Here is a 23,554-nt window from a genome sequence, read left to right as displayed (position 1 = left end):
AAGAAACACATCATACATCTATAGTAACATTAAAGGACCAGGCAGTGCTTGGAGTGACACATCAGTGTCCAGTGTAGGGGTTTAAGTATACCATCAACACTGACACGAATACAAGACAACAGCCTTTGCATAGCTGTCCACTGTCGTGACTACTATGTGTGAAAGGGTTGACTTATCCCAACTCTGCACTCACACACTAATCTTGAATGAATTAGAATGAAGGAGGAATTGCTTAGAAAGCCGGGCACATCACTGCTCTTAGCCGAGGCCTTCTCACATCTTTACTCTTGCTTTACATTCAGCACACTGCATTGTGTTGTGGTGACAACATTATAGGAGAAATGCTTATGAAAATTACATGCACTGTGCGCCCATTGGATAAGGATCACACAGCATCCTGCCAACAGCAGAGAGACAGCTATTAATCTCTGCTTTTGCTTCTGTGATGAGCTGAGAAGATGGCCACTCTAAAGGACCACAGTGCCCCCTACTGGAAACATTAAAGAACATCCTTAAGAAATAAGGTAGTGAGAGTGTGTGTTTGTGCAGATGCACACATGGGGTGGCCTAGGAAGTTTTTATAAATCTGACTACATGACCAAAAGTAACAGCTCCACAAAACAAGCAATTTTGTTGCAAGTTGATTCAATACCAGCTCAGAAATCACAAATTAAACTGGTGCTACTGGTTTCTCAAAACCAGCTAAAACAGAAAGCAGTTCTTATTACACGTTAAAAAGCAGAAGCCATCATCAATCATTTCACCTGCTTTGGTGCACATTAAAGAGACACCAGCTACACTATGGCGTTATTTTTGTGCCTCTACTCTGAGTGCACATAAAAAAATGTTGCAAGTACAAATGTTGCATTTTGAGAAGAAAATTATTTTGAGCAAAGAAAAGTTTAATTTGAGTGAACAAAATTCATTGCTGTGTGCAAGAACTGCATTTCAGTGTTTGCTATTATCCATATACACACAATAACAGATCTCTGCTCTGTGAGTGTTTTTTAAAGTACAAAGTATAAATTGTCAATCAATTCAGTGTTACACCTTAGTTTAACTTAAGACCAACACATTAACACAAAATTTACCCAACATTTTACATTTTAGGGCCACCAGACCTTGTTTACATAAAGTATACTTTATGACTGCAGGACAGACGGTTTGCCATCGCACACTAGCATGTTCCATGTGCAGCTGGACCTGCATCACATGCTGCCCATGTTTGTATCTCATAGCTCCCTGGTTTACTTGGATGTTCTGTTGGACAGAGTCCTCTGAAGGGGACTTGGTGCTCATACAGTCACATCAGTACCAGGATCTTACATCACAGCAGGAGGAACACCCACTTGTTCCATACACCTCAAATGGCAGCACGTTTGTGTCATGAACGACGATCATCTATTGTGTCTTTATCAAGAAATTATATCCTTTTTTTGATTCTATGATTAATCTTGTGTCACCTTTAAAACTTCTCTACCAGACTCAGGATGTCATAAACTGGCCGTAGCGACTCTACTGGATGCACGGCAGTAAGAATCAACACACCCACATATGCCTACAGCTGCATTCGGTCCATTTTTCTTCCTCTCTCGTTGTCCCTCCTTGTTCGTCATTGAGTTGGCTGTAGAGCAGGTCATCTGCTAATTGGATGGTTGTTGGTTCAATCTCTGTGTGCTCTAGTCTGGAGTTCTTACCACGGTGTCCTTGGGCAAGTTACTGAACCCCAACTTGGTCTCTGATGCATCCATTGGCATGTGAACGTTAAAAAGCAGAATACAAGCAGAATACACTGTGTATAATGCTTTCAGTACTCGAGTAGAAAAGCCACTGAAGGAGTATGGGACCTGGCACATGTGCTTGGACTGTGGTAGATCATCTTTCTCTGAGGCACATGAGAGAGTCAGGCATCGTCTGTCACTGGGAAGGTTAGAAGACCAGATCAGTGTTTCCTTACATTACTGCAAATGGAGGCTTGTGAGCATACTTTGTGTGTATGTATTATTGTAGGGTCGACCTTACAATACAAAGCACCTTGATGCGGCTGTTGTTATGATTTGGCGCTGTATAAATAAAATTTCATTGAATATAGAGCACCTGCCTCCTCATTGTGCTGCCTGTTGTGGTTGTTATGACCAGTGCTTGACCCCACACATCAGTGATCCAAGATCAAAGATGTTTGAAAGCAGTATGGTGTGAAAATACGGCTCTTTGCAACACTTTGTACTTTGGGGTCATTTTTGTCCACAAGGACCACCAACGTTATAAAATTCAATAAAAACCCCATAAATAAATCAAATTACTTAAAACTTATTCCAATCATGCATAGCATAGTAATGAATAACTTCTGTTATATTCAGTCCATTTGATGAATAAAAAACACATTTTTGATAGCAAAAGATTTATTTAGAGGAGAAAAATTACCCAAGGACAACACAAACTAGATTAAAACCAACGGTGGTCTTAGTTGACTGTTGTGTTATCAGTGTTTTGTGTTCAGAATTGCCACTCACTTATGCCCCATTAGTCGTGAATGGACTATGCTGCTCAGCCCCGGTGGATACCGGGTCTTCAGCCACAGTTTTAAGACCCGATGTGGTGGGAAGGGGGGGTAGGATCCTCTCTACCATGGTGAAGCTGCAAACTGTCATGGGAGAGTGGGCCCCCATGCTAGGGGAAGCGCTGCTCACCCTGAGTGTGAGGAGGAAGTCAGTCCACTGCTCGGTATGGGTGGCAAACTGTATACTGGGGCTGGAGGTACTCGGGGCACTGGACTGCGTTATTTATACAAGCAGGGGAGGGGGGGGGGGGCACTCTTGTTGTTCCTTGACGGGTGTGTTGTTCAGTTGTTGAGGCGGCCACCCCAACCTGATCAGCCTACAGCCCACGCCATGTCTGAGCTGGCAGCCGACTCCTCCCCCGATCTTGATGATGTTCCGGCCGCTCCCAAGGACCCGCTTACACCAACCTCAACTGTACCCTATGCTGCTTCATGCCCTCCCCTTCCCCCCAAAGAACCGCCAGACAAGGACGGGAGAGTTTAAGCTGTGAGGGGGGTGTGGGAGGGGAGCTGCGATGGACTGACTGCTAGCAAGCAAGGCTTGCTCTGGCAGCTGCTGCTGGACTTCAAGGACTGCTTCTCCTTTTCAGAGGATAATATGGGCCTGGACTGACCTCATTCAACATGACATCAATACAGGAGATGCACAGCCCATTCAGTTGAGGCCTAGACACCTCCCCCTGGCCAGACGGGTTGCAGTGGACAGGGCTCTGCAGGAGATGCAATGTGCTAGACTCATTGAACCATCCAACAGCCCCTGGGCCTCGCCAGTTGTTATAGTTCCAAAGAAAGTGAAGGATGACTGGCGGTTCTGCGTAGATTTCCGGCCTTTGAATAAGGTGACAAAGAAGGACCCACATCCGCTACCATATAGATGAGACCCTTGACACTGTGGCAGGATTCTCATGGTTATCCTCCCTAGACCTACGTAGAGGGTAGTGGCAGGTACCCCTTGCACCAGAGGCCAGACCAAAGACCGCATTCATTACCAGTTGAGGCTTATGGCAATTTAAAGCTCTTCCTTTCGGCCTCTGCAATGCCCCTGCCACATTTGAGAGACTCATGGATAAGGTGCTCACTGGAATTCCCCATGGAGAATGTGTGGTGTACCCATAGCTGGACTGGCCATCGGGCATACCGGGCATTTGCCCGGTGGGCCGCTGGCGATTTTTTGTTTTTATGGGCCGATGGATTTTTTTTTTTTTTTTTTTTTAGGAAGGGTATATATAATGAAAGGTGTTGGATTGGCCAATTGGTCATGATCGACTCTGGGCTGGACCAATTACAGCCGAGGAGGCCGGATGCACCCTCCCCCTTGTTTAGCAATCACGTGATTTTCGTGCATTGCATGCCGGTAACTCGTGGCAAAACAATCCAAGTACCGCATCAAATGCAAGCATTTGCAGCACCGCAAAACGTTCATTCTCCGGTTCCAATACCTTCTTGTTTTTTCTTTGCCGCACAAAAAAGTATGTACAAAACAAAAGGAGAACAATGCCGGTCCGTACAAAGACAGACTCGACAAAAAGACAAAGAAAAGATACGAGGAAAAAATCAAAGGAGTGAAAGGGTCAGACCCTTACGAGCACACAGAGTGGACAAAATACGTTAGCGTGCTGCCCAACTTTCACCACGCTCAGATTTATAATTATACGGTTCTTGGAGTGAGTGCATAGAGATTGACAGACCACGTGACTTTCGCGCATTGCATGCCGGTAACTCGTGGCAAAACAATCCAAGTACCTGCATCAAATGCAAGCATTTGCAGCACCGCAAAACGTTTATTCTTCGGTTCCAATAAATTCTTGCTTTTTCTTTGCCCCCCAAAAAGGTTCTGTACAAAACGAAGGAGAACAATGCCGGTCCGTACAAAGACAGACTTGATGAAAAGTCAAAGAAAAGATACGAGGAAAAAAATCAAACCAGTGAAAGGGTCAGACCCTTACGAGCACACAGAGGGACAAAAGACGTCAGCGTGCTGCCCAACTTTCACCACGCTCATATTTATAATTATACGGTTCTTGGAGTGAGTGCATACACTCATGAAGTTTAGTAACTTCAGGTCACTGCAACAAGCCCAGGTACAGTTTACTGACGGATGGGTACAGGACCTTGAAATGCACCGTGTAGAACGAAAGACCATCGTACGTATCATAAGTTTACCAGTCTCACAAATCGTCGTCATAAATACACATTTGTTAACCGTTTATTAATAGGACCTTTGAGCTCAACGGTAATTAATTAGTAGTGGAAATAATTTCTGGTAGCATCACAGAAATGTAGCAGTGACAATAATACTGTATGCTGTAATCGCACTGGACAATTAGTGATACAAAACAACTGTTTTATCCTGTGAATAAAAGTATATGTTTTTGTCAATGTACCATAATAACAGAAGCGAAACACAATATTGTGTCAGGACAATTCACTATTTATGCACAATAAACAAAGGAGCATAGCGCCACAATTTCTGTTCAGCGCCAGACTTGCTTGTAACCTATATCACCAATTATGTTATGAAAATGACGTATTAACTACTACAAAACTCTGACCTTTGTGGAAATGCTTGGAGCAGACTAACATGTGAGCTGGAGTGTTCTGGGACGTTATATTTGGTATATCCAGACCATCCGTCGGCTCTTACTTCGGAAACATGGCTTAAAAAATTTCTCTTCAACGACGTAATCCGATAAAAAAAAAAAAAACTATCTCTTTACCCGTCGGCTTCCCGTGGCTGTCATGCGACCGGCTATTGCAGTTAATAATACAACAGCTTCGTGCCATTTTTTGGGTTTCTTTTTATCGCTGTGTAACTGAGTTCAATTGAAAGCCTGCGTGCGCTAGTACCTCTTGCCACAAGTTCCCAGAATCCTTTGCGGTTTTACCCCTGAATGACGTCACATTTTCAATCTTTATCCTGGTGGGCCGGTCTCTAGTCAAAATGCCCGGGCCGATTTTTTGTCCCGGTCCAGCCTTGGGTGTACCTGGACGACATCTTGGTACATGGTGTTTCTTTCTACGTTGCCCTTGGGGCCCTCAGACGGGTCCTGGAGAGGGTATTGGCAGCAGTGCTAAAACTCAACCCACAGAAATGCTGCTTCATGCAATGTCAGGTCACGTTCCTAGGCCACTCACTGGGGGCTGGGGGGGTCGGCACCATGGATGATAAGATCCAAGCTGTGAAGGACTGGCCCACCCCAAAATCTGTGCAGGAGTTACAGAGCTTCCTGGGCTTGGCATCCTACTACAGAGGGTTTGTAAGGGGTTTCTCCTGCATAGCTGTGCCACTGTTCCATTCCAGTGGACAGCAGGCTGCCAGGGAGCTTTCACCTCACTGCAGGAAGCCCTAGTGGGGGCCCCAGTTCTCTCTCCGCCTGACCCCACACTGCCCTTTGTCCTTGACACACATGCCAGCAGTGTCGGATCTGGTGCAGTGCCAGCCTAGATGATACCCGGCGGGAAGAAAGTGGTTGAATACCATAGTAGGGCCTTCAACAAAGCTGACCGCCGCTTTTGTGTCACAAGGCGGGAGCTTCTCGCAGTGGTATGTGCCACACGCCACTTTAAGTACTACCTCGGGGCCTCCACTTCACGGTCAGAACTGAACATGCTGCCTTGCAGTGGCTCATGTCTTTTAAGGAGCTAGAGAAGTGAGGAACAGTGACAACCCCAAAAGGAGGAAATCGCCATGTTGTCACAGGCCACAAAGGGACTCTGGTCCATGTTTAATGCCGTGCGGCAGTACGATGGAGTGCTGCAAAGGGGCTGGAAGGAACCAGCTACGGGCGAGATGAGGTGGCAGTTGGTGGTCCCGCGGGCCCTGCAAGAGATGGTGCTTCACGCAATGCATGGAGCCCCAGGGTCTGGCCACTTTGGTGTCACTTAAAAACTCTGTCGCCTCCAGCAGGGATTCTATTGGGCCCGACATAGGTCGGATGTAGAGGACTTTTGCCACTGCTGCGACAGCTGTACAGCACGGAAGGGGCCCACAACCAAATCCCATGCCCAACTCCAACCGTTTCCAGCAGGGTACCCTGTGGAGAGGGTGGGGATGGACATCCTGGCTCCTTTTGCCCGCACAGAACGGGGAAACTGCTATATCCTCACAGCTATGGACTACTTCACAAAGTGGCCAGAGGCACACAGATTGCCTAACCAAGAGGTCGAGATGATTGTGGATGCTCTGGTGGAGGGGATGTTCATCAGATTTGGGGTGCCTGTAGTAATCCACACGGAGCAGGGCAGGAACTTTGAGTCCCGTGCGTTTGCGGCCATGTGCGAGAAACTAGGCTCCCATAAGAGCCATACAACACCCTTCCAACCACAGAGTGAGGGACTCGTTGAGAGATTTAACCGTACACTGGCAGAGCAACTGCCGCTAGTGATGGCTATACATCAACGTGACCAGGACACTCATGTTCCCCTGGTCCTCATGGCATATCATTTGGTGGTCCAAGGCTCGACTTTGTGCTCCCCTGCCCTCTTGATGTTGGCAAGGGAGATTCGGACTCCAGCAGAAATGATGATGGACCGACCCTCTGATGCTGATGAGGATCAACCAGGTTCTGACTATGCGAGGAAGCTCCAGGATCGCATGGAGTCTGCTCATGACTTTGCTTGAAGGAAACTAAGTGCGGGGGTGGGGCAGAAGACGAACTACAGCATCCATTCCAGAGGCCGACATTTTGACATTGGGGAACTGGTCTTGGTGTACAACCCCTGGAGGAAAAAGGGCAGATGCCCCAAGCTGGACAGTAACTGGGTTGGGCCCTGTAAGGTTCTGGAACACCTGGGAGAAGTGGTGTACAGGGTACAACTACCCCCCCCAAGGGAAGGAAGGTCGCCCTGCACCAGGACACACTGGCCCCCTATCGGGGCACGGACAGACCTGGACTCCACCCCTACAGACTCTTCCATCACCATTGTGACTCCCCCTACAGTGAGCCCCGTGAGCCTTGGGCCTGTGGCCGCTTCAGATGTGGCACCTTCGCCCAAGGAGGCACCATAGACCACCAGGCCACCTGAGAGACTTTATCCGCCCGGCGAGGGACTATCCTTGAGTATCCTTGAATGTGTAGTAGTCTAGAGGCCGTTTGGCCTGTCAATCAGATCATCTACCAATGGCAGAGAGTCTGGAGAAGAGCATGTGTGTGGTTGGCTGAGAGTGTTTGGGGGTGTTAGAGAATGTTGTTGTGCGTGTTTGCAGGGGAAAAGGAGCGCAAGTTGGGGGTTTGTTTTGACTCAAGAGAGTGCGTTTTTCCCTCTTGTTTTGGCGTTGGCTATGGCACACAGTAGCCGGTGTTACTGTTCCTAATATAACACCAGGTAACCGGAATAACGATAGTCTCCGTCTTCTGTCGGAGGGACGCTACAATACTAACCGAAAATGGATTTAGTTACATTCTGGACCATGTTTCCCGAATGCAGTAGCTAGGGAGCTGATTGGAGACCAAAACAGCCAATCATAAGTTTTGCATCCAAGTCTGTGATTGGTTGGTTTTGTGGCACATTTGTAACAGTGCACAGAAAGAGTTGAGCGTGCAGAGAGCAGAGATGATGTGAGCGAGAACAACACACTGAGAGCAGATGTCTGTGAGCGCACAGAGCAGAGATCTGAGCAAGAGCAAATGCCAACAACTGAGCGAGAGGGGCTGTTATTGTGTGTGTATATGGATAATAGCAAACACTCAAATACATTTCTTGCATGCAGCAATGAATTTTGTTCGCTCAAATTAAACTTTTCTTTGCTCAAAATTATTTTCTCCTCAAAATGCAACATTTGTAAATTCTTTACGTGTGCTCAGAATAGAGGCACAAAAATAACACCGTTGTACACTGACAATAAGAAGACAACCTCCAAAAAAAGAATGGTTCTGCAGGTATTGGCCACAGGTGTATCTTTGCTGTGTCCATATCACTGTTGCAGGCATGAAGCGGCAGCTGAGCTCATCGAGGAAAAGACATCCTTGTGTGCGCCCACAGGGCTTGTTCCATCTCCCAGCAGTCTCATGAGAGTGGAGGAGACATCGGGAGACAGGGTTAGGGTTGGAGCCCACTCCAGTCAACACTGAGTGAACGAGACCTTGATGGCTGAGCTGCAGGTCCTCTCATCCACTACTCTGAGACATTAGGCCTTTTCATTGTTGTACTGGTCAGATCGTGTCAGTGCTGAGGTATGTAGAATTTGGTCATTATTTAATCGTTCATATCAAAAGTCATTTAAAACCAACTCAAGGACTGCAACCATTTTTAATGGGAAAAACATCTATTAGCCATCAGTGAGTGTTAGTGGTATCACCAGACAAGTTCCAGTGTTAAAGGTTTAAATATTTAAACAAGCATGTGTATAGACAGACTCCAGGGGTCAAGCATCTGCCTTTTTGGCCTTTTCCTTTAAGGTTTTACAACCTATTCATCTTGGAGTCACTCTTGTTCAGAATTTCTGTAAATTCTATGGATTTTCATTATTTATAAGGATAGTCATAAATCTTTATGTGTTTATAAGGACTGTCTTAAAAGAATCGATCAAAGTTTGCATGACTCGGGATATGAGTAGCATGACATCTTGCATTTTGGTGTTCAAATGATCCAAGTTTGAAAGCCAAGTGCATACTTAAAGTCAACTTCAAACTATCCATCCATCCATCCGCTTTCGCTTATCCTTTCAGGATGGCGGGAGGTGCTTGGAGCCCACCCCAGCTGTCTTAGTGAGGCAGGGTACACCCTGGACAGGTCGCCAGTCTGTCGCAGGGCCAACATATAGACAGGAGACAACCATTTGTACTCACATTCACTTCCACATTCACACCTATGGGCAATTTAAAGTTTCCAATTAAACTATCTATATCATATTTTTATGATTCTCACATGCAATATTAATTTTGCATTTGCCACTTCCAGCACAAAGGCTGTTCCTGCCACAGCGTCACCTACTTCCAAGGTGCATGGAGAAAAACAAGGGTCCAAAGAACACTTGGAGTATAAAGAACAGCTTTGATCCTTGACCAACAGGTTTTGGCCTGTGGTCATTGTCAGAGAATGATGAAGACTAATCCAGCACAATACCAAGAAAGCACAGGTTAATAGAACAAAAAGAAAAGAAAACTACAGAAACTAAAACGGGTACTAGCTCTCCTCTGTCCTGACTGGGCCATCTAGTAATAAGCAGCAGAGGGGAGATACTTTAAAAACAAAACAAAACCATCTATGAACGATGTAGATGTCTATCAGACTGCTCAAATAAATAAATCAGTAAGTAAACAGGTAGAAAGCGTGTTACTGTGTGTAACTTCAGTTTTTATAAATAGTTGTGTGCCCTTCTATGTATTAAGGCATGCAAACTGTCAAACCCCAGCATTTTAGTAACCACACTACAGAACATGGAAACACTAAGGCTGATGAAGTTTGACATTTTTTAATCCAAAAAGCGGTCCAGCATCCTTTGGATGTTTTGAAAGGCATCTCTGCCGAGGTAGTCCACCTGTCCCATCTCCCACAGCCTGCGGTGATCCAGCGGCTCAGTGTCTGCAGGTGTCTGCCACGACAAAGTGGGAAATAAACATCACATAATTATTCCATATAGATGCATTTAACAGAAGTCTCGTTTTGAAATCTGGCCGGATTTGAATTCTTACACAAAGACAACACAGTGTAAACACAAAGAGTCAGTGTGAATCGTCTGTGAAGAGGAGGAGGAGTATCACAGTAGCTAAAAAAAACAAAACCACCGCTCCACGAATCATGTTCTGGCAACACAAGTGAAGCTTTCACAAGCTGTCTGCTACTCTGTGCCACACATTTAAGGGAACACTGACAGTCAAAGGACGTTTCAACCAGTGCAGTAGCTCTACTTCATTCTGAACAGATTCAACTGGTACAATAAACATCGATCTGAAATATTGTAAGTAAACCAAATCAAAATGATAACTGCCACCAGCATGTGCTCTGTGCAGTTTTGAGCAACCAGTGTTGCCTTGAAAGAATGTGCCCTGCATAGCGCTGGCTCAGACACACCTCACTGAAACCTTTAGTTATAAGTTGCTGTGAGCCTGGAGAACGTGCTAATATTTCCACACTACGTCTGAGGGGCCGTCAGAACTAGTCTAAGGAATGACATAATTACGGTTTCATTTGCGATTCTGTTGACAAGCAAAATCTGCAGATTATTACAACATAAATTGTTTTACAGAACATAAATTTGGCAGCTGTAAATTCATACTTCTACGGTTTAAAGGACTACATACGGGATCAGCAGCCGTGTCTGCAGGAACGTCACTGCTTTCAGAGCCTTCTGCCCCCAAAGGTGGATCCTCAGCTTCTGACTCCTCAGACGATCTCGACTCCTCCTCCAACTGTGTGCCATCTGTGTGGGAACACTGCAGACGCAGGAATCATTTTACTAAACAGCAAACGTGATTGCATGTGCCGTACGCTGTTGTAAAAGCTTCTACATCACCTGATCGTGGGGATAACTCTGCTGATGCATGTTCATAGCTGTGATCATACTGGAGGGAATGTGGTTGTTCAAACTAATCGTACAAGCTTGTATAAACACAGTGCATCAAGTTGTAATGAATTAAACAAATGACCAAAGACAACGAGAAGCTCGGAGGCCCGTGGCAGACAGCAGGCTGTATCCCTGTCTTGTTGTGTTTTTTCTTCCTGGAGTCAAATGAAGTCAGGCTGAACTACTACGATCATTACTATGATATATGAAAAACACAACTAGCTAATAAGGTTATTCATTAAGCTAATTAATGTACTGATAAGAGATTATATCGAATGAGTACTTACAGGAAAAGTCTGACTTGTGTTTAAAGTAGTTAATCCCCCTACTCTGACTCATGAGATGCACAGCTATGACAATTATATTTAGTAATAAACAAAAGCAAAAAATGATGCTTCAACAAAACACAGAAACTGTCCAAGAGCTTAACATACAGATCAGCATGTCAGTCTCAGCTTACCACAGCTGGTTCAGACTGTGAATAAAGGTACTCTGGAGGAGGAGGAGGAGAAAAATGTGCAAGCAGTGAATTCGAGGTGTCCAAGTTTTCTGTAAACGGCATCTTGGCTTCTCTTTCTTGGATCTGCACAAAGACAAAAAAAAAAAAGGAGGATAGTAAATGTTGGGCTGACAACCAAGACCAGCGCTGCACAGCCATCTGACACGTCTAGCTGCCACGTTCATGTTGCAGCCAAACTCTGCAGCAACTTATGTGACAGATTGACAAATCTTCAGCTACAGAGGGAGAAGTCAGCAGTGAAAACTGGTGCTGGAGCGGCTGCAGAGAAAACGTGCAGAGCATCTGCCAAACGTGGCAAAGCAACACTCTTCACAATGGAACAAAATCCAGCAAACTGGTGACAATGTATCCTTACATGAGTCCAACAAAGCATCGGATTTAAACCAGACAGTGTGAGTAAGCCAGTCTGGTGCCTTCACTACAACATCATGACAGTGATACTGGTTTACTAACAAGGACACCACCTGTGAGCTGCTGTACTGCACAGGCACATGATGGTAAAGCAGAGACATCTCGGGGGTTTCACTATCAGCCTGATGGCTCATCCCATGTGAACGTTTGCATAGCTCAGTTGTAACTCATGCTGGTAACGTCTGCTGCTGTTTAAAGCCAATCTTTAGCTTCAGATGTCATTTTTGTCTTTGTCCCACTCAGATCCCTTCCTTTGACTCCTGGTGTGTGACTTTGGACCTCCACCCACCAGTGAGTCCCACACCTGTTCCGTTTCCCCCGATTAAACCTTTACTGTCCTACCCGCCCTCGTGCACATTCCTACCTGTTGTGGTTTCTTCTGCTCTTGCTTGGGCTGGACAACTGGAGCAGATGACACTGTGTGAATAAGGTATTCCTTCCACCACAGAGACACAAACTGCTCCATGTTGTGTGAGTAGCTGCTGTTTCCCTGCGAGTTCCAGGGTTTGTCTGCTCCAAGGAAGTGGATGATCTTTGCATTGTGGCCAAACCTGCAAGAACAAAACTGTAACTCCAACATGTCCAACTGTGGAAACCAGTAACACAGAGGAGACTGAAACCCACACGGTTCAGAGTATTTCCCAATTTATCAATTCCTCAAACCTATATTTATGTTCCAGAAGGTTCATTGGAGCGTCATCAGCTGTCACCGTTTGTTTTCTGTCAGTTTATTCTCGTTTCATAAGAACTCTATCAGTTGTGTTCAGACTGTAAGATTACATTCACAGTCAATGCAGAGATGCACAGTTAGCTCAAATTAAAAATGAACAACAGAAAACGTGCAGGGCTTAAAAACCCTCCTGATCCTAATATTAAGGTACACTACAATACTACAGATGTTATACTAAAAACACACTCAAGCCAGATAACTGCAGCATCCAATCAACGGTCGCCTTCATAGACCAGCTGAAAAGTGTCACACTAACACAGAGATGAAAAAGAAGCAAAGCGTTGTCGAAAACACCAGGACACATTCACACCAACAGGGTTATGGACCGGTGGCCTTCTGCTACAGCACTTTTCTACTTTACCCGACTGCCTCATTCACACCAGCACGTTTCTATGTATAAGTGCTTTCTAGCCAGCATTTTTCATACAGAGCTTTTCATGCCACATTCAAAACTGCAGCATTAAGACTGATCATGTACAGCAGCAGTTGGACATGTATATATCATATATATCATGGAGCATTCAGGAGTCTGGAAACTTGGCAGTTCTGTACCGAGCACAAGGGTGAACGGTCAGTGAGGGCGTGTGGAGTCAACTTTAACGGCTCTGCTTCGACGGCATTGTGCAAACACATCCTGCACAGATGGAAGAGGACAGCTAAAGCGACAAGACGAGCATAGAAAGTCCACCTCTGAAGAAAACTAGATTTTGGAGTCCAGATTAAAGAGATTTCTCAGAGTGATGTCAGCGACTGATCTGTTATCAAAGTTTTATTTCAGTGCCGACTGCACGTCTAGCAAATATGTTTTCACCTCAGTGATGCAGGCAGCAGATGATGCTCCTGTGACAATAAATACAAAACTATTTGATTTATGCCCAAAACAATGACATGCATTATAGGACTAGAACTAGCCTTTACACGTGGAGATATTTAACTGTGGGTTTTAAGTGGAAAAGAACCACAGGCAGCGCAGACACACTCACTGTTGGAAAGCAGGAAGGTAGCTGTAGACTGAGCTGGCACTGAGGTTGTAAACAAACGGTAGGTGTTTACTGAGGTCTTCCACTGACCAGCTACTGAAGAAAGAGTTCAACAGTCCTTGGTCTCCTCCTGTCAGCACACAAGAACAAAGTCCACAATAAAACAAACTCAATGTATGGTTTTTATCTTTTGTTCCCCTTTTTTTGTGTGACTGTGTAACAATTACCCAGGTTTGAACAATAAAGCAACACAACATTTACAAGGACTGCGGCCATTATTTTAGTAATCGAGTATCCTATTGATCCTTCCGTGCATTTTTTGAGTATAGGCCGCAGTTGATAAACGAAGCATCGAAGCAAAGAATTTGTCCTCAGATCAGCTCAACGGCTGCAACGATTCATCGAGCAATTCAAGGAATTAGATTTTTTTTTTTTTTAAATCTTTGAAACAAAGTCCTGATATAAAGAGCTGAAAACAGGCCAAAATCTCAATATTCTTTTATTTTATTCTTCCTAAAGTTTGGTAGGTGTGCAGGTGCTAAAGGATCCTGCACATTAAAAACATGATGTTATGTCAGTGCATTTGATGCAAAGCTGTCCAAGAGTTCATTGTGAAAGGGTTAACTGTGAGATCCACACCCACCAGAGGCTGCCTGTGTGTGTGTGTGTGTGTGTGTGTTCCTGTCTAGCTATCTTTGTGAGGACCGTCATCTGCATTCTACTATACTTGTGAGGACCGACAGTCACTTGTGAGGACACACTCACCGGTCCTCACAAGTTTGAAGGCATTTTTGAGGCTCAAACAGTGGTTTTAGTGTCAGGGTTGCAATTAGGTTATGGTTCGGTTTAGGGTCAGGGTTAGGCATTCATTTTTAATGGTTAGGTAAGGGGCTAGGGAAAGCATTATGTCAATGAAGTTCCTGACTAAGATAGCTGAAGTCCTGGTGAGGCTAGGTTGACATAATATAATGCATTTCTGAATCAGACCAGTCACCGCTCTCTCCCTGATCAGAACGAAACCAAAAGCTGACTGAATGTTTTTGTTGGGAATAAAACATCATTGACTTGCTTTCTATGAGCACATGACTCCAATTAGTTGAGCCATTGGAATTCAAAGCACTGTAGCTCATTGCTTGTGCCTGAGCCCGTGTAGTCGTGTGTTACCATCAAAGCTGCCGTGGCGACTGGCGTGATCCAGCAGTCTGGTGTGAGTGTGCAGGGACGGTCTGAAGACAAACACTCCTGAGTTGAAACAGTCGGGCCAGCCGGGATCAGGAGCGGCTGACAGCTCGTCCCTGTCAAACAGCTCGTCCACGTTACACAGCACCTGAGGAGACCAGAGGTCATCTAAACTCACATCTACACGGACTTCATCCACCTTAAGTTGACATCTGGAGGTATACATGTTACCTTTGTGTAGAAACAGGCGTCATAAGGGATAAAAAAATAAGTTTTAGTCTTCAAACGTGCTTTTTTACAGAAAGCATGAGAACATTACTCATTACAGAGCCTGCTGTGAAACACCTCAGCTGGTGTCTGTGAAGGTTCTCAGTCATCCAGGTCATCGTAGTCCAAGGAGCTTGCAAAGAAAAGCGTCTGGACTTTGGACGCTTTGGTCCCCCACAGAGGGACAAAGGACCCCCTGATGATCCTCTAATCGCCTGAGGTCACACCTTGGCTCAGGCGATTAGAGGATCATCAGGGGGTCCTTTGTCCCTCTGTGGGGGGAAACTCCCACTAGGTTTATATCTGGGACTCTCCACCATTTGACCTTAGAACTGAAGAAGCTTCTCGGATGAGAGGTGAAACGTCTTCAAGCAACTTAAAGAAGTCCAGACGCTTTTCTTTGCAAGCTCCTTGGACCTCAGCTGGTATTAGTTTCATTCAGTAGGAACATATTGTAGGTAGGTAGGTAGGTGGGTTGTTCTTGTTTTTATTGTTATTGTAACAAACTCTTTTTCTATGCTAAATGAAGATATCTGTGAGACACCATTTCCTCTGTGCTGAGAAGGCGACTGGCTCAAATGTGCCTTCACTACAAGGACACAAGGGAAACTGCTCCCACCCCGAGTGTTTGTGATCCTCCCCTCAACCAGCTTCAGACATATCGGCATGTGTCAGTGAACTCACCAGAGTGTCGGCATCCAGAAAGACGCATTTGCTATACTGTGTCAGAGTCCAGCAGTGGATCTTAGTGAAAGTGATACCGAGCTCAGGACGTCCCAGCAAGGACAAGTGGTGGTAATCTTCACTGTCCATCACATCCACCACAATCACTTCATCAAACACATCTTCAAGGGCGAGTCTGTCGGGCGATTCATAAACGTCAGTATATGATTTTTAGCAGATGCACCTTCAGAGCCTGTTTGTTCAAGAGTAATGGGACACCTAACATTTTCACACACAGCTCCCATTTCACCTTATGTTTGTTGCTCCCATCCCAATAACATCTGGCCAGTATGCCAACTTAACGTTACTTCATGTAGTGACAAATGTGGGTCACTTACTTCACTTTGAATTTTTCCTATATGAAAAGAAACCAAACCACAACTACAAGTTTCATCACCTGGTTCAGACCAGAGTAAAAGTATTTACAGCACTTCACTTGTTCTGCATTTTTCATGTTACAGTCCCAATTCCAAATTCTACGCACACAATAACCCATAATGGAAAAGTCTGGATGCAAATTTTTTTTTTTTTTTTTTAAAAGCTCTTACAACAGTTGGATAAGGATCGAATGGCTCGTAGCAACGGGCAAGATACGCCCATACTCCCGAAACACCTTCCACAGAACACTGAGGGCCACGGTGGAATGCCTTATCCTAGCCCACAAAACATGTGCACTGGTTGGGTAAACTCCCATGCACCCTTGAATATCTTTGAGAGGGTAAAGAGCTGGTCCAGTTTTGCGCAACTGGGACGATCCTCCTGTAACCGAGGTTTGACTAATGCAGGCGTGTCCAACTCCAGGCCTCGAGGGCCGGTGTCCTGCAGGTTTTAGATGTGTCCTTGATGCATCACAGCTGATTTAAATGGCTAAATGACCTCCTCAACATGTCATGAAGTTCTCCAGAGGCCTGGTAATGAACTAATCATGTGATCCAGCTGTGTTGACCCAGGGTGAGATCTAAAACCTGCAGGACACCGGTCCTCGAAGCCTGGAGTTGCCCACCCCTGGACTAATGGATGGTGGGCTCTCCTCTCCAGCACCCTGGCATAGACCTTCCCAGGGTGGCTGAGGAGTGTGATCCCCCTATATTTGGAACACACCCTCCGGTTCCCCTTCTTAAAAATGGGAACCACCACCCAGGTGTGCCAGTCCAGAGGTACCACCCTTGACCATGCACCATTTCAGAGCGTGTCAACCAAGACAGCCCTACAACATCCAGAGCCTTCAGGAACTCAGGGCGAACCTCATCCACCCCCGTGGAGTTGTTTAACTGCCTCAGTGACCTCGGCCTCAGTGATGGAGGAGTCATCCACCCGTCCCCAGACTCTGCGTCCTCTACAGAAGACGTATCAGTGGGTTTAAGGAGGTCTTGGCTCCAAAGTCCCACAGGCTAACCAAGCCTGATAGAACTGCTTCTTCAGCCTGATGGCTCCCTTTATCTCTTGTGTCCTGACCTGAATGTACATTTCTGTAGGACTCAGACAATGACTGTGCACCAACATCTCCCACCTTTGTTTGATCAGTTCCACAAAGCAGAATGAGAGAATCTGCCCAAAATTAGATGCATCAAGCTTGTAGAGTCATACACGAAAAGAACTGAGGCTGTAATTGCTGCAAAAGCTGCATTAAACACAGGCTGTGAATACTTATATACATATGAAGATTTTTAGACTTAATATATTTTGGAATAGGGCTGTAACAGGACAAAATGTGGAACAAAAGCTTTCTGGAGCCACTGCATAAAGATGAAAACACCCTTGGAAAAGATATTTAACAATGGCTGAGCATACTTCGAGCACACATGAGGGAGTGAGACTAAATTCTTTTAACGTTTGACACATGGTTCATCATTCTCCCACCTTGACTGCTCAGAGACATTTGGTGTGATCATGGCAACTATGTGGCGAGTTGTTCCATGCCGCCGCAGACTTCTGGCCACTACAGCGGCTCCCATGCAGTAAGAGTCTGTGGTGGCAAGGGTCACAAAAGCCTCAGCAGCTGGAGAAAGAACAAAAAGACCCCATCAGGCTGACTGACCCGGCTGACGTGTGTTTGTCATTTAATCTTTGTTGGATTTGGCGTTTCTTTGTTGCAGCAGGAAAAGTAACCACTGCATGGTTTGACTTTTACATGAGGTCCTGATACCCTGTTCATACTGAGAGTTAAGTAACAGTGACCCTTTCACAAGCGATATCAGTAAAGGCATGTTAGAAAGAAAAAGAATACTTGTAGTATTTAAAATATTTCAGGATCTTTGTGGAACAAGGAGCTATTTTAAATAAAGAATACAATTCAGAAAGCCACTATGGACAGATCCAGGCCTGACCTGGTCCAAATCCACGCACTCCACCCCAGACACTGTTTAATGACCTATTAAGGAGCCTATGATAGGTTAACATCAAGCAGATGCACTTCTAGTAAGACCAACTGAGACTAATTTTGGTCATTCTCAGTGGAAAATATGTTGAGGTTCAGACTCTGAAACTGTACCTTTCAAAATGTTATTTGACAGAATTTAAAAAACCAGTCGTAACATGTTCAGAACACTGCACTACGTTTTACACGTGCCTGTTGTCAAGCTTACCTCACGAGAACCAGTAAATGCACCAGCTGTGCATTATATTGTTGTAGTGAGTAACTGTTTAAATTGTTTTCACTGTGATCTGCAAAAAACTAAAGTGATTTCCATTATGCTTTAAAGTTTTAGCACGTCTGATGTGTAGAAATCTGCAGCAGCACTGAGAGCACACTCAGCCATCAAATAATAAACTGGAGCTAAAATGTTTTATCTTACCGCTCTGTGCGCTAAAATCACCACGACACCATTCAATCTGTGCATTTTGCACCAGCGTTGCATTTTACCGGCGCATTTTCTACCTTCTTTACCAGTTTTTAATCCCCATTTGAGAATGTCTCTGGAGTAGTTGGAACACATCAAACCTGATCATTGGATCGTCACTGCTACAGATGAGCTAAATTCACTTTGTAGTGCAGGGCGCAGGGGCCTGTACTGTAAAGTAGGTTCAGCACACACATGACCTCTCAAGGTGGGTAGCAATACACGGGCGGTAGCAGAAGGACCTCTGAAACATGGGAAGCTCTACTGGCAGGAAGATAAATATAAGCGTAATATCAGAATAAATGCAAATATGAAAGGGTAGCTGCATAATACAGACTGAAGTAACCTAAGCTGATGTGAGTTCGTAGTAGTAAAACAAGGGTAGGGTTACTTAAGCACTTTGGTCAACTGATACTTCAATGCCTGTGGGGCGGTCAGCTCTGCAAAGGTACCATCAAGGCTGAAAGTACATACAGGTTTTAGAGCAGGGGTCTCAAACTCGCGGCCCGGGGGCCACTTGCGGCCCACGTCACCCCTGCTTGCAGACCAAATCTTGAAGTGAAGAATTATAATGCAGTTTGGCCTTTGAAGTGACTTTTTTTGTTAAAATAAGTGATTTAATATGAAGGCAATATGAGCAGAGAGCACAAACGTGCTGAGGGATTGGCTGTGTTAGTTCACAAACTAGTGTGTAGCACAAGTGCTGCTGTGTGTGTGCACAGACACAGAGGACCAGTGTGTTTGTTTGGTAGTTCACTGAAAGGATTCGTTTAGTGAAGAGGGAGGAGCAAACAGGCTTGTTTTACAATATTTGACATTAAAAAAACCATTTTAGGAAATATTTGTGGCTGTTTTCTTGTCTGTTGGGGTTTTTGTAGTACTCGAACACTAAAGTGGCTCGTTGAAGTTTGACACCCCTGATTTAGAGTCACACACAGAGTCCAGACGTGCGTTTTATTTCTGCTGTGTTTTTAGAAAGGCATGCCTTTGTCTGGGTTGTGAGCTGACCAGCCTGAAATCTTCCATCTAAAAACATTTGAATCATCAAGAAACAACATCAACAACAAACTGGTTTCAGTTTTCAACCTACTTTGTTTAAAAAAAAAATACAGTAGATTTCTACGTTTAAACAGCTGAGATGCTCGGATCAAATATGGCTTAAAGATATCTGCATTCTGTTTTGATTTACATTTACACAAAGTTGGTAACTGTGGTTGTACATTTAGGATGGGATGTATTTTAGGTGGGATTTGTGTTGTTGTTGTTTGTGTGTGTCAGTAAAAGCCACAGTCACAGTCAGTAGTTTCACAGAGTGGCTGCATCGCCACCATCGCAATGACAGGACACAGGATTGAAGTTCTGTGAATGTAAGTATGTTTTAATAACCTTTAGACTTGGCCTCTGCTGGGAACACTCTTAATAATAAATAACAGCCCACTGCTGGTTCTTCTGATGCGTGGATATATGGTTACACTCCTATTGTGGTTGTAAATCACGCGTCACGTAGAGCACAGAGTGTGCATGGCTTAATATCCCGAGCATGCAGTCAGATCACAAGCATGTTAACCTTTTCCTGACTTCCTGACGGACAGGAAGCAGCACGTGAGGCTGGGAAAGAATGTCTCGGACTCTCGGACCATCAGCACCGGCTCCCCTCAGGGCTGTGTTCTTTCTCCTCTGCTCTTCTCCCTGTATACCAACTGCTGCACCTCCACCCACCAGTCTGTCAAGCTAATCAAGTTTGCAGATGACACCACCGTCATTGGGCTCATCTCTGACGGGGATGAGTCTGCCTACAGGAGGGAGGTTGAACGTCTGGTGTCTTGGTGCAGCCACAACAACCTGGTGCTGAATGCCCAGAAGACAGTGGAGATTATTGTGGACTTCAGGAAGCACACAGCTCCACTCCCCCCCATCATCCTGACTGACACCCCCATCACCTCTGTGGACTCATTCTGCTTCCTGGGTAGCACCATCACCCAGGACCTGAAGTGGGAGCCCACCATCACCTCCGTCATCAAGAAAGCCCAGCAGAGGATGTACTTCCTGAGGCAGCTGAAGAAATTCAACCTGCCAACACGGACGATGATGCAGTTCTACACTGCAATCATCGAGTCCATCCTCACCTCCTCCATCACCGTGTGGTACGCTGGAGCCACTATCAGGGACAAACAGAGACTGCAGCGTGTTGTGCGCTCTGCTGAGAAGGTGATTGGCTGCAGACTCCCATCTCTGCAGGACCTGTACACCTCCAGGACACTGGGGCGTGCAGCTCGGATCTCAGCTGACCCTTCTCACCCTGGACACAGTCTGTTTGACCTGCTCCCCTCAGGCAGGAGGCTCCGGTCCATTCGCACCAGAACCTCTCGCCACAAGAACAGTTTCTTCCCCTCTGCTGTTGGACACATGAACAATAACCACATGACTGTACCCGCCACTAACACATGACCCTACGCTGTGTCACTGCATCATTTCATGTCTGGCACTGATCACCACCTGCACTCATGTATATATCTTTCTACGTAGCACTCATAATTCTTATTCTCATGTATATATCTCATGTATATCTCATGCACATATCTTTCTTTCTACATAGCACTTTAATTCTTATTGTCTGCACTGAAGCACCGCAGCAATTTCCTAATGTTGTAAACCTCAACATCTGGCAATAAACCCATTCTGATTCTGATTCTGATTCTTTTGTCTGCACGAGTGTCACATTTCACGCGGCTCACTGTGTGGGAGAGTGCTGGGGAACAGCAAGCAAAGACTTTCATGTCAGAATTACACTGCGCCGTTTTTCATTGAGTGGAAGCTTGAGCGAGTTACGACTCAGTTAAAGAAGTTAACCTGTGGAGGGGTTAACTGAGTTATTACTGTGGGCTCTACCTTACATATAAAGCGCCCTGAGGCGACTGCTGTTGTGGTTTGACGCTGTATAAATAAAACTGAATTGAAAGAAGGTCACGCACACTGACGCGTACTTGATTCCTCAGTAGAACAAAGTATAACGTGATAAAGACTAGATCGTGTGTGTTAAAGGAAAAGCCACCTACCTGACATTCCTGTTAACAGAAGCTTTGTGCACACCTGACAGCTGCACGTATCCACAGAGGAGATCAGGAATATGCGGCACGTGTGTGAAAGTCTCCCTGCAGCGCTGTGGGAGCAGCCAATCACAAAGGCCCGGGACAGACCCGGGTTAGCAACGGCTAAATCCCGAGAAACGCCACCAAACCACAGCTCATTCAGTTGTTCCTCCCGACCGTGTGACACTGAGCTGCTGGTGCTGCTGGTTACCTGTTTGCTCAACTGGTCATTCAACCAGCACAAAGGAAGCTTTGACTGATGTTGTGCAACACACTCTGCCCTAATGCCCCTTTGTTGACCGCCCTCCTTTCACTCCACATGCGTGACAGGTTACCAATCAGCCGGTGTTTCGGCTCGACACCCCCACTCTGTTACTGTTTGTAACGAACTGCTGCAAAAAGGAAGCTGGCCATCACAACACGAACACCTTCAGTAAAAACACTCGTCATTTATTCAGATATAAGTTGACTTAGTGTGAGTAATAACTGTGCATATGAGCAGTGAAGTGCTTTAATGATGTAGCGTCTATCAAAGAGAACAAATCCTGCATTTCATGACCTATGTGGCTGTGGCAGCTTTTCCAGCAGCTCTGCAGCACCGCACTACACCATCTCCGCCCGCCGGATTAATAAAGTCTAATCTAATCTATTTTATGGACTTTTGTATCATTGATAGCATTAATGTATCTTTTAAAAGACACCAGCATTCACATGTCCACCTCACAGGTGTGACAACCAACCCCAGGACCAGTGCGATGCCCACCTGACCCAGTGACAGCTGCCTATTATGAGCTCAGTAAGAATGCAACGCTGTGTGTCACCGTTACATTCTTTGTTCATAACAGCGCATTTGTTGAAACCGTATGTGTATAGGTGGTGCAACATCGACAAAGCCAGTCCATATTAGAGGTTAGAAATTAAAATGGAAATGAGTGGTTTCCATCAAATTTTTTTAGATCATATCTGGCTGAATATGACATAAGATTTCATTATAAACTAGATGAAACATAAAGAAACTCCTGTTTTTTATGTGTGTATTTCTAACTTTCTGCTTCTTCATTCAAATCAAACTGAGGTTATTGTACTCGGCCCTGAGAATCTTAGAAATATGGTATCTAAGCAGATTCTTACCCTGGATGGCATTACCTTGGCCTCCAGTAACACTGTGAGGAACCTTGGAGTCATTTTTGACCAGGACATGTCCTTCAACGCACATATTAAACAAATATGTAAGACTGCGTTCTTCCATTTGCGCAACATCTCTAAAATTAGAAATATCCTGTCTCAGAGTGACGCTGAAAAACTAGTTCATGCATTTATTACTTCCAGGCTGGACGACTGTAATTCATTATTATCAGGATGTCCAAAAAACTCCCTGAAAAGCCTTCAGCTGATCCAAAATGCTGCAGCAAGAGTCCTGACAGGGACTAGAAAGAGAGCAGATTTCTCCTGTTTTGGCTTCCTGTTAAATCCAGAATTCAAAATCCTGCTCCTCACATACAAGGTCTTAAATAATCAGGCCCCATCTTATCTTAATGACCTTGTAGTACCATATCACCCTATTAGAGCACTTCGCTCTCGCTCTGCAGGCCTACTTGTTGTTCCTAGAGTATTTAAAAGTAGAATGGGAGGCAGAGCCTTCAGTTTTCAGGCCCCTCTTCTGTGGAACCAGCTTCCAGTTTGGATTCAGGAGACAGACACTATCTCTACTTTCAAGATTAGGCTTCAAACTTTCCTTTTTGCTAAAGC

General features: G+C 45.2%; 1 protein-coding gene across 1 annotated transcript; it reads right to left on the bottom strand.

The window, feature by feature from the left end:
* Positions 1-8,781: 8,781 nt before the first annotated feature.
* On the bottom strand, positions 8,782-22,078 carry gyg2 (glycogenin 2). Its single transcript, XM_080878279.1, has 9 exons — positions 21,773-22,078; positions 17,737-17,875; positions 15,838-16,012; positions 14,872-15,034; positions 13,711-13,837; positions 12,362-12,548; positions 11,527-11,649; positions 10,804-10,935; positions 8,782-10,094 (listed from the first exon to the last, which is right to left on the bottom strand). The coding sequence occupies exons 1-9, from the start codon at positions 21,777-21,779 to the stop codon at positions 9,975-9,977; spliced, it is 1,173 nt and encodes a 390-aa protein (XP_080734405.1). The 5' UTR covers positions 21,780-22,078; the 3' UTR covers positions 8,782-9,974.
* Between the last annotated feature and the right edge of the window lie 1,476 nt (positions 22,079-23,554).

This window comes from Rhamphochromis sp. 'chilingali', assembly GCF_963969265.1.
Source record: "Rhamphochromis sp. 'chilingali' genome assembly, chromosome: 3".
Lineage (NCBI taxonomy): Eukaryota > Metazoa > Chordata > Actinopteri > Cichliformes > Cichlidae > Rhamphochromis > Rhamphochromis sp. 'chilingali'.
The sequence above is the reverse complement of the archived record's forward strand: the minus strand, read 5'-3'. Positions and strand labels throughout refer to the sequence as shown.

Bases quoted from the DNA above. Each gene is read 5' to 3' on its own strand.
- gyg2 (XM_080878279.1), bottom strand. The intron at 13,838-14,871 runs GTAACACACGAC...GTGTGCTGACAG, and splicing joins TCGCCACGGCAGCTTTGATG to GAGGAGACCAAGGACTGTTG. The intron at 10,936-11,526 runs GTAAGCTGAGAC...CTGCGTCTGCAG, and splicing joins CACAGTCTGAACCAGCTGTG to TGTTCCCACACAGATGGCAC.